This window comes from Lagopus leucura, unplaced genomic scaffold, assembly GCF_019238085.1.
Source record: "Lagopus leucura isolate 7727_CA_CO unplaced genomic scaffold, USGS_WTPT01 Super-Scaffold_100012, whole genome shotgun sequence".
Taxonomy (NCBI): domain Eukaryota; kingdom Metazoa; phylum Chordata; class Aves; order Galliformes; family Phasianidae; genus Lagopus; species Lagopus leucura.
This window is the reverse complement of record NW_024962267.1, coordinates 20,183,313-20,194,557: the sequence shown is the minus strand read 5'-3', so window position 1 is coordinate 20,194,557 and position 11,245 is coordinate 20,183,313. Positions and strand designations below refer to the sequence as shown.

The 11,245-nt window shown below is 40.9% G+C and overlaps 1 protein-coding gene across 3 annotated transcripts in view; it reads right to left on the bottom strand.

Annotated features, from left to right (window-relative positions):
• USP40 (ubiquitin specific peptidase 40) overlaps positions 1–11,245 on the bottom strand; it is a 33,189-nt gene that overhangs the window by 2,358 nt on the left and 19,586 nt on the right. For all 3 annotated transcript variants that reach the window (XM_042875059.1, XM_042875058.1, XM_042875060.1), the window contains 13 exons: positions 11,053–11,106; positions 9,831–9,919; positions 9,065–9,151; positions 8,553–8,589; positions 7,232–7,296; positions 6,673–6,747; positions 5,688–5,814; positions 4,514–4,608; positions 3,202–3,320; positions 2,771–2,836; positions 2,305–2,515; positions 1,535–1,630; positions 283–377 (listed from right to left, as the gene is read on the bottom strand). In XM_042875059.1, coding sequence (XP_042730993.1) covers positions 283–377; positions 1,535–1,630; positions 2,305–2,515; positions 2,771–2,836; positions 3,202–3,320; positions 4,514–4,608; positions 5,688–5,814; positions 6,673–6,747; positions 7,232–7,296; positions 8,553–8,589; positions 9,065–9,151; positions 9,831–9,919; positions 11,053–11,106 — 1,216 coding nt within the window. The remainder of the gene's footprint in view (positions 1–282; positions 378–1,534; positions 1,631–2,304; positions 2,516–2,770; positions 2,837–3,201; positions 3,321–4,513; positions 4,609–5,687; positions 5,815–6,672; positions 6,748–7,231; positions 7,297–8,552; positions 8,590–9,064; positions 9,152–9,830; positions 9,920–11,052; positions 11,107–11,245) is intronic.

Genomic DNA, 11,245 nt, shown 5'->3' with positions numbered 1-11,245 from the left:
TAAGAACAACACTGAGCTCCCACTTACAGCCTACAAGGGGACACCACAGCAGTGCAGCAGTTTTTCATCTCCTGAGGCAGTGCCAAACTTCCCAGCGTGTTGCAAGACAAAAAAAATGCTCAAGGCAGGCATGTGGCACTTAAAGGCACAAGTCTGAGTTATATGAGCACTTTGCTCTTGGCACTGCCAGAACTGTGCACGCAGCAGCAGTCTGCTAGCAGTGCCCCAGAAGTTCTCCAGTTTTTGGATTTTGAAAGAGGAATAAATGTAAACAGGCAATACCTTTTCTTTTTCTCTAATGCAAGCTGCCTTTGCTTCTGTTTTCCAACATCATCTCTCACTGTGCTGAAGTCCTTACTGTCATCAAGGAGAAGATTCTGTTATCAAAAGGGATTCAGAGAATTAGCTTATTTCCATCTGCCAAAACTACTTCCCACATGATGTTCTGTTTAAGAAATTAATTTTCAGTCCATTTCTTCTAATTTTACAATGACTTATAGTTAAATGCAGACAACTTAAAAAGGCAAGACAACCAAAATTTTTCAGCTCCTTCTCTGGTTTTGTATTTAACAATGAGTTGCATTTTTCTCAGTAACCTAATGCATCAGCATAGAACACCACACTGCCAGTGAAATGCTTTAAAATCCAGAAGTATTTTCTTTTGGATATCTCCTAAATAAGTTTTATTGCCAATTCAGAGCTCAATATCCTGCAGCTTTATTCTTTTTTTTAAATCTATTCATAGATTGGCAATATTGATTTTGAAAATGGATTTCAATTTAGAATTTGTTTTGTTCAGTGGCCACTGCTCTCGAATTTTATTCTGAGTTGGAAGAAAAACCCAATTGATAAAATAAGGGCAAGAAAAATCCAGTTTCTTGTGGATAATGCTCAAATACAAAGCAGAATAGGAGGAGGAACGGCTGCTTATGAGGGTGGATAGTATAGGACAAAGGGGAATGGTTTTAAACTGAGACAGGGAGGTTTAGGTTGGATATGAGGAGGAAGTTTTTCAGCCAGAGGGTGGTGATGCACTGAAACAGGTTGCCCAAGGAGGCTGTGGATGCCCCATCCCTGCAGGCATCCAAGGCCAGGCTGGATGTGGCTCTGGGCAGCCTGGGCTGCTGGTTGGTGACCTGCACACAGCAGGGGGTTGGAGCTGGGTGAGCATTGTGCTCCTTTGCAACCCAGGCCATTCTGTGATTCTTGCACTCAAGAAAGCACTGCAGGAGAACCTGTGAAGCAATGCCCTCTAGTGCCAGTAACAGGATATAAGGGGAGAAGCATGAAGCTTCCAAATTGACTTCAAAAGAACAGGAGGAAAAAGAAAAAAAAAAACCCCACAAAGAAAAACCAAAATGTATCAGTAGCAACGAATTTTCCCTCTCCACAGAGCATTCTGTCAGATTCACACCCCAGCCCTTTCACACAGATGTAGCAGGATCCAGGAAAGCCAGAAAGAGATTTGTTCACTGCAGAGGTGAAGATTTCCAAGCCCAACACTTGTACAAAAATTAAAGTCAAGTTAATTTACCTTTACCCCGATGACATCTCCATCTTTCAGGTGATAAGGGGCTGACTGTAAACTCTCCTGTTTTTTCTTCCGTTTTCTCTTTGAAATTTGCTGGGTCTGAATAAAATCAAAGCAGAACACATGGCTGATTTCAGAAATCTGCTTACACTGATTTTCGTGGGCAGTTTCTAAGGGTGGAGGGTCCCCACTGACTATTCTTCAAAGCCTTACAGTCATGCAAATCAATTATCCATTCTGCTTTCTGTAGCTCCCCTGAGAAACAAAAACATCCTCATCTTTCCCACACCTCCTCTTGCAGTTCACCTCCATAAAGCTCAGTAAATGACACTGATCAGCAGTGACCCTCAGCCACAGGATCTCCTGCACAGCACAGAGAAGCAACGCTCTCACTGTGTTACTTCTGCAGATGTCTGTCACTTCCACTGTATAACTGCAACAGACTGAAATATTTGGGCAAATTATACACGTTCTCTTCATACACAAGGAAATACAGGAAAAGCCACTATGAAAAGAGTGGCTTGTGTTGTGCCAGCCAGGTGAAAATCTGCTGTCTCGTGGGGCAATCAACAATCACACCATCTTCACTGTGATCTCACGAAGACCTAAACTAATTCTTGCAGAAGCAAACCACCTCCACCAGATTCACCTCACAGATCATGTTGAAGGGATTTGGGGCTGTGCATTCAAACTTGCATGTTGAAGAACTGCAGCACAAACCAACGTGTACATTTCTCAACACAGCTGTTGCATTCTGTCACTCCAGATCTTACCCAGCCAGATATTGGCAGCCACTCAAATTTTTCAGGGAAGTATTTGGCTATTTCAATTTTATCTACAGGGAGACAATAGTGAGAAGCCACTCTTTGCCTCAGTGCCCAGGTAGTGCATTCTTTGGAGATGTTCCACACCAAATCCACGGAGTTGTAGTAGTCCCTTTCCCCTGGTATGCCCATCTGTACTCGAAGCAGCAATTCATGTGGGCTGTCATCAGAAAGAGAAAAATAAACCACCCTTGTGAACCTTGCACTTGGAATCCAGAATTCCTTGTTATCACCCCAACCCACCCTCCTTTGTTTTTAAACAACAGCTCTATGGGAGGAAAATAAAGATAGGCTCCAAAGTATTCCTGCATAGAGACATCTGTTATAGTGACAGAGCATTGAAGGAACAAGCTACTAGATTAAAGTCTCATCTCAACTGCATAGCAGTAACAAATAAATATCTTCAAGCACTTACCCCAAGTTCTCTTCTTTCTGCAAAGGTTCTATGCAGATTTCCACTCTGGCACCGAGCTTATATTCACTGAAAATAAAAGGATGACACACATGTACTCTAAATTCACAAATAGAAAAATCATAGTTCCAGTCAAGGAGATCTGTGCTGAACTGAAAAACTAAAGCAAGACACTGTAGCAACAAAAAGCTTGAAAAAGTACCAAAATTACATTTAAAAACACTTAAGGTTTAGCATAATAAACATGCTATGAGCTGCTTATGCTCCTGCCTCCCCATTCTACAGCATTTGAGTTGACAGAAGTGCTTGTCAAAATGAAATCATCAGAAAAGGGTTTTATTGGACTGAACTGATTCATTTCTCCGCCAATCCATCACACAATCCAACCATCAGCCTGTTGCAACGCTGCTTGAGTGTTTCAGTACAAAACCTACCTGAGTTGCTGCTTGTTGTGTCGTAGCAGCCTGCCTGGGCGCCTGTTTTCCACCGTCCAGGCTCTGAGGAATGTGGGCAGTGGGATAACGTGCTCTGGGCACTGTGCTAAGGTCAGAGCCTGAAAAACCAAAACAGTTCTTCAATAATTTTAGAGGCCAGTCTGCTTGGAAAACAATGAAAGAAAAAGGACTGATTCTCATTGCTAGTCTGAAGCAATTAGAAACAGGGCAAGGCATTTAGATTTATTCCAGTTAGACACTCGCAAATAGTGAGTCTGACCAACAGATCTGCTTTCCAACCTCACAGTGAGTCGGACTTCACTCCCTCCCAACATTTCTAAATTTACCATCAGTTTCTTAACTATTCGATTTCTTTTTTTAACCAAAGTTTGTATCATTGGGAGGAAATGAGGCTGGAAGAATTGCTAGCAAAACCTCCAGCCAAGTGCTGGAAAAGCTCCTTTCAAATCATACTGAGCACACAATACTGTTTCCAAGCTAAGGCACATCTTGTTCATGAGATGCAAATCCAGCAGTTTGGATGAGACTGTGAAAATGAAGTTGTACCCAATATTGATACAACAAATATGGAAAGTATTGGTATCAGCATCAGAAGAATCCTTTCCCACACTGTGAAGTAGAGCAACCCACCAGCTAACCAACAGAAGAGCTTTGTGATAGTTTTCTTTGTAATTATTCTCTATTAAGCTGTTTTATTTTCTTTTGCTGGGTTTTGCTGGTTTGTTTTTGTTGTTATTGTTGCTTTAAGTGCATTCAATTCATAGTTTTCTGGTTAAAAAAAAAGAAAGCACCAAAAGGCACCTTAGTTTCTGGCTGAAGAAACTAAGCTGTACTTTCCTGAGTGACAAACGTGACTTTCTGTGCATCAAAAGCAACTCTTTATTCATTAGGTTCAACATACAAAAACACGCAAAGAACCAATACGAGAACAATGTGGAAATGGAGAGTGGCTCTGTAGGAAGTGCTTGTATGTGTGTGCTTGTCATGAATAATTTTTACATTGTGAAATAAAAATACTGCTGCAAGCCAAAGTTCCAGATGAAGTACAAGAAGGCGTTTGCAGCTCAGGACACATGACAGGTAGAATGGCAACTGCAGGGAACATACTGAGGAATTATCTGAGCTACATGCTCAAGCTGCCTCTTGGTACTTACCACCGAACATGGCATATAAGCAAATGCCATATCAGAACATACTGGAGACAAGGGAAAAGGAAATAAGAAATATGTATTAATATAGCTCAATGAATCACTGTGTCGCTGTGCATTTCCAACACAGGAGAGCATCTAACCTGCATCTTCAGATCTTCCAAGGAAGATTCGCCTGCTATTTCTGTAATGCCAGCATAGCACAGATCCAGGTCTGCTTGGATGCGTTGTGGTGAATCTTCGGATGGGGGCAAGAGGAGAAGAGGGAGAAAGAAAGAGACAATAGAAAAACGAGTGACTTCATGCGTTTTCCTAAGAGATAACTCACCTGTAGGTGAGATTTCACTTAGAGACTTAGATATTTGAAGGTACTTTAAGAAACCCTAACGTACAATTTATAAAATACACTGCTAGCTGCCAAATAGGAAGAACTCTAGATGAATTCTACACTGTAAAATTAAGACCAGTTACTCAAACTCATAATTATGATTAATTAGCAGCCATGACTCTGAAGTGGAAACTGCTCTTACCTACACTACCAAAACAAACATGGGAAAAAACCAAATTCTGAAAAAAATTAACGAGAAAAGGAGAGAAATGGAAAAAAAATCCAAACCAAAACAACCAAATTTCTCTGCAGCACAGCTCAGTAGTGAAGGGAGAGCTTTATTTTTCCTGCAGAATGGAAAATTGTTTGTTTTTCCTTTTCCAATTTGCAGGTTTCCCCAATTGCGTTTTGTCTTCCTTCTCTACCCCTTACTTGATTTTCCTCCTCAAGCTGTTGGTTTTGTTGTTGGTTTTTTTTTTGTTTGTTTGTTTGATCCTTAGAAGAAAAAAAAACCCTACAGAATACTGAGTATGATGTCTGCTATTCAATGTAAGGTTTACTTATCATTCATCCTACACCTTCTCCAAAAGCAATGTACCCTGATGAGTTAAATGTGACATTAAGAGTGTGACATTTGAAGCCAATCTCCTGCACTGTCCTTGAGTTGGTGCCTTGTAATACAGCCACTGACTTAAATGTGGGGAAGGAATTTGTTTTGCTGGCAGGTAAACAGCCTGGACTGGTAAACAGAAAATTATTCTTGACCAAATACAGCCATGAAACAGGAACAGTTTCAGCCTAATAAAAAAAAAAAATGATGTCTGCCTGCTAAGTGGTTTCTTTCACCACAAACCTACTGAAACTCATGCAGTTGCTCACAGGCCTCAGGAGCATTTTAAAACTTTAGAATAAAAGTAAGGTTTGGACTGAAAGCCCTCAGTGCTATCACAGGCAACACAATTCCTTTTTAAAAAACTAAGCAAGCTCACCTCCTGCAGGAGAAACTTGCAAAGCATCCATCTTGCAGGTCATCCCATTCACCTGGTCTCGCGCCTTCTCTTCACGTTTCGTTTGACTCGAAAACTTCAACCACCAAATAGGAATTTTCAAGAAACCCTGAGAAATGAACACAAAGTGCCAGATAGCCTACGTGTCCTCAAATCACCTCAAATCACAGGGTCATGAAGATTGGAAAAGACGACCCACATCACCGAGTCCAACCATCAGCCCAACTCTGAGCTTTTGTAAAGGCACGGGCATCCTTTATACACATAATACTTGGTGATAAAGTCTAGCCTCATGTCACATATTATCACCACCCTGCTCTGCCATCTTGGCATCTACTGTTACAGATTCAATGGAGTGACACTTGTCTGGAGATGTGGACATAGATACAACCTTGCCAGAGGAAGCTGGATTCATTCAACAGCAGTGCTGGCATCTCTGCTGCCTGCCCAGAGCTCCCTGCAGCCTTTTAGCATTCTGTTCCAACTTCCTGCTAACAGCCTGTAGCACAGAAACTTTACCTGACCACTTCTGACTGGAGTTTCCCAGCAGGGTCCTCCAATTTCAAACACAACCCTCAGCACAAAACCTGACATAAACAGTTACTTTTTAAAAAAGAAAATAACATTTTGTGAGGAAATAGTAGTGTAAGATTTGTGTCTTCACAAGAACCTTGCATGCCAGAAATACAGATTTCCTCTGGATCTGTCAACACTGACACACTCCTAAGCAAAGAAGGTGAAACAAGCAAAACTTTTACTACAGGAATTGAGAGAGTATAGACAGACAAGGAACATTGTAAGTGTTCATTTAAATAAAAAACAGTTACATATATTTACCATTATTCATTATCTTTGACTAAAAATATCACAGCTGAAAAATTCTGAAATAATCCGAAGAAGAAATTACTTCCATGCTCAAGTTTCCAGATTGCCAGCTGACTAAAGAACGCAATCACCCTACTTTTACCTTCGGTGGAAGCTTTCCTTCAGTTACAACCAAAGTATCTCCTCTGCAAACATTAAGTTCCTTCAGAGTAGCATTCTGCAGGAAGAGAAAGCACAGTGTCCTTGTGAGCCTGTATGCTCTTATGCTTTGCTTCCTAAAGCATGATTTATTTAATTTTGGTGCCATGCATGCAAAATGCTCAAGGTGTTTTACTTTTCTGCATTCACTACAAGGAGCCAACTTTGCAACAGGACCCGGCTATTATTACTTCTATAGCAGCCTGCTGTCCTGTTGAGCTCCTTCACACCTCTTAGCAATTAACACCTCATTTCTTGCTTGTACATACAAGCACCCTCAGATCCCAGACCTTAGGTCAATGGAGCTTACTAACAGTCCCTGAAAACGGGAGGCAGTGCATAAGTTTCCCATTTCAATCTGTGGTTCTGGCTTCATACAGTCTCGGGAAGTAACACAGCACACCAAAACACCAGTCAGACTTCCTCCTCAGGAAAAATCTCCACAGGAAAAGTGGAATAAATAAGGTATTATACGAGTCAAGTCAAAACTAAGATCCTCTTACTTCCTGACTTAAAGCTTCTCCTGCTTCAAAGCACCAGTCCATCCTTCTCAAGTGCCAGCTGTCACCTACAAACAACAGAAATAACCCCACGGAAAACTAATGAGTCAATAGCAGTATTTCAAGGGAAAAGAAGAAAAAAAAGAGCACAGGAAACCCCACAGCAGAAATTGTTCAGGCTGTTTTGCTTCTTTGTGCGTTTTAAAACACCACTCTGATAAACAGAACCAAGTGCCGCCTTCACACCCCACCCCACACCCTAAAAACACCCTTTTGTTGTTCAGGCTTAGAAGATATAAAGGTAATTCCTCACCTCCCTACATTTCCTTTCTCTAACTCATGAAAATACTCCTTATTCTTTTCAGGGTACATTTCTGACTTTCCTAACTAAACAAAAGCTCACCAATCACTTCTGTGGAGAAAAGGAGTACTGTGGGATCAATTGAAGTCTGACATTTCTATGAGAGCAGCCAGATTGCAAATCTCTACACACAGCCAAATTTAATTTCTCAAAAATGGCCATTGAAAAGAAAGCAACGAAAACAGGACCATTGTTTCTTGGCAGTAAAACTACACCACAGGGAAAGAAAGGTTAAGTTTATATTTTCAAGACATCATTATCTACTCCACTCACGTGTACATGTGCACAAGAGCAAAATCCTTCATTTTCTCTTGGACTGCTCAGCGTGTATTCTGACAGTAACATGTTTCAGGAGTACACTTATGTTTATGGTGTATGGTTCAATTTGCAGCCATTACCATAAGATGTTCAGCATTCAGTGAGTGCTTGCTACTGAAGCTGGGAGAAACTGCCACTCCAAGACCCCATCAGCATCAACAGGAGGATGTACAACCAGGAAATCCACACGTGATGCTGCTGCTGTCTCTCTTCCTTAAACCTCATGCAAAAGTTCAGTGACAAGAATTCCTACCATCAGATTCCAAAGCAACGTCCAAACCGTGATCTCATTTTATTAACTTCTTTTTGCCAAGTGACCTAAGGATGTCTTTTTCCTGAAGAAGTTAATCTCACACAATGGCTGCAATAGAAAACAGCCAAACACCTCCACCTGCACCCAAATGAGCAGCCCAGAAAATGTGGGCTTTGCTTTATCTCAATTAAATATAAAGCTGGAAACTCCACTGTCAAGTTTTTATCAGAGAAAAACCTGTAAGTTTGTAATTGTTTCATCCCCCCTCCTCACATTTCAGTGACACACAAGTGACCATAGCGAACTTATTATCTTTAACATAGCAAAAGCTGTCTTACAGTTATGGAAATGCCTTAAAATAGGTCGTTAGGTAACAATATAGTACAACTAACCTGATAATCCAGATTTTTCCAGCATTAAATTTAGACACTAAAAAAAAAAAGTGTTGAGACTTGTAGTGCATAGAAAATAAAGTTTTCAGCAAATCAGCACTAGCATTTTCTAACATAAAACACATCCAGAGTGATTAATTCCTGTTCAACTCCTACACTTGCATAGGCACAGAGTAGCTGAGCTACATATTAAACCTTTTAAGATGACTATCTAATTTCCAGCCTGCATACATCCTATCATCCTTTACAAATCACGCTAATACTGTCCTTGACTGATGGAGGATACAAAGTCCTACTGCTCGTTGGCATCTCCTTGGATTTTTCTGTTTTAACTGTGAAGTATTACTTGGTGAAAGTTAAAGGCAATCTTCCCCATTGGTCTTTCAGAGCTGAAACGCTGCCCTTGACTTTGTGCCTTAGCTGAAGTGACTCGTGGGCACGAAGCAAAGTTCCCTATGAGCAGCAGACCTGACACAAGCATGAAAAAAGCTTTGAAGAGAATCTGGACTTACTTCTTTCACAGAGGCAGTCTCTTCCACAACGATTTCCATCTCAGGGCTCGTACAGTGCTCACGTTCAATAAGAAAATATAAAAAGAGCTAAAAATGCAAGCATAAACTGTTCAGAACACACTGAAGTACAGAAACAGTGTGAAACGGCTCTCCCTACTGCATGCTGTATCAGCTATCACATGCCAGCCATGGGTCAAACAGCACTGAAGCTACTTTTGGCTACAGCAAACAATCTAGAGGAGCACATGCAATTGAGTTATGGCCATCAGGTGAGCTTCATAAACCAGATATGCACGCGCTGAGCACGCTGCAAATGAAAGAGTAGCCTGCTAGCTGTCTTTTGACACTTTGATCTTTAGACCTTCAGAAATATACATGGTGTTTTTCCCTCCTCCATATTGTAATACTCAGATATAAAACTTAGCATCTCCCCCCTTTCTTTTTTTTTTCCACTCTATGCTCTTTAGAGAAGTTTATAAGCATCAGAAGATGGACCACTGCAAACAGACTAATGACAAGTGATTTACTGTGAGTCAAATGAGCCATATTAACTGTTGACATTTATGTTCTTGGCCTTATGCAACTGAGCTAAGTGGTGCAAACTTTCTTGCCAGTACATAAATTCAGCAAGCATTTCCTCCCCCCCCCCAGTGATTACAACTACAACCATTCTAAAGATGAGAAGAGGACCACGTGAAATACTGGCAAATGTAAACAAAGCACAAAAGCAAATTCTAGACTCTTTTCAGTCACTGCTCTGTTATACCTGAGTGGAAGTTGGAGCTTTTCCATGACACAGCCCCAGCAAGCTTCCCATTTTCAGTTCTGCCTCCTTGACAGTATAATCTTCAGGCACTTCAGGAAGAGGAAAATAAGGAAATCATCATAAAGTGCTGCTTAGTGAGAATATCCATTCACTCTGCTCTTTAGACAAAGATAAAAATGTTCAGTGAATTTAGACAACTTATTTTTCTGTGTTCACACTAAATCCATAAGCCTTCTGTGACTAGAGTATATCTGTATAAAGGTTCCTCCCCAACCACCTCTTGATATACAGTGAGTGACAGAAGAATTTAGACTGAAATGGACATCTGCAGGTTACCTGGCCCAAACCTATGCCCAAACCTTGCTCTCCTGGTAGTACTTAGCTAACAAAATGTATTAGAAAAACAGAAATACGGAAAATATTTACCAGCAAACACAAAGCTGATCCACTCAATTTCTTATTGCTCCCCCAACAATGAGAAAAGCAATGCTGGGGCTTCTATTCTGTTGAACACAGACCCTCAGGAACTCAGTTATACAGCAACAAGGATACTACGTGCTCATCTAAATCAAAGACTACGTTGTGGCACGAAGATGGTCCTCCACTCTCACAAAAGCAGAAGTCCAAGCATTACTGTGTTTGACACACCACAGACACAAGCTGTTTTTCTCACAGTGAACAGGAGCATAACAGTGCTTCCTCCACCACCACAGTACTCAAGTCCACTGCTCCAGCTGCACTGAAATCCAGTACCCCAACCCCAACCATCACTACTCTAACAAATGCACGTAGTCCATTTTGTTTCAAGAAACAGAAAATCATGGAACAAGGACTCTGATTCCTGAATGTCCACGAAGCTGCTCTGTAACGGATCTGTTCTCTGATCTGTTAGCTATGACTCACACCAGATCATTAATAAACTTGGCAGTTTATAAAACAAGCACAGAGAACAGAAGTTTGTTAATTCCCAAAGCCTTGAAGAATAAGGCCAGTGGTCAATAAACAACAGCAGGTATGCTGACAGGTGCTGCTCACTGTGCACGAAAGTAATAAAAGCAAGTTGAATATTTAACTCCAAGTTGTTTATTGGTACTGCTGGTAAACAGTAAAACTGGAGAAGAGAAAACAACGGCTATGGTTAAGTTCGGAAAGTAATAGAGGGAAACTTCATGTCTCCCAGCTTAAGCTATGGAATTACACCAAAATAAGTGTACAGATTTACCTGGAGAGAGAAGTTTCCCATTTCTGCCAACAGGTCTAAGACAGCTTTCACTTGCTGCAACAGAAAGGGGTGGGGAAGAGAGGTAGGAGTGTTAAGCAATTAAAATCATTGTAAATTTGGCTCAGAGGTTCAGACAGATAACATATTTAAGATAACAGCAAGTTTAACTTGGAGGACTCTGGATGGAGATATT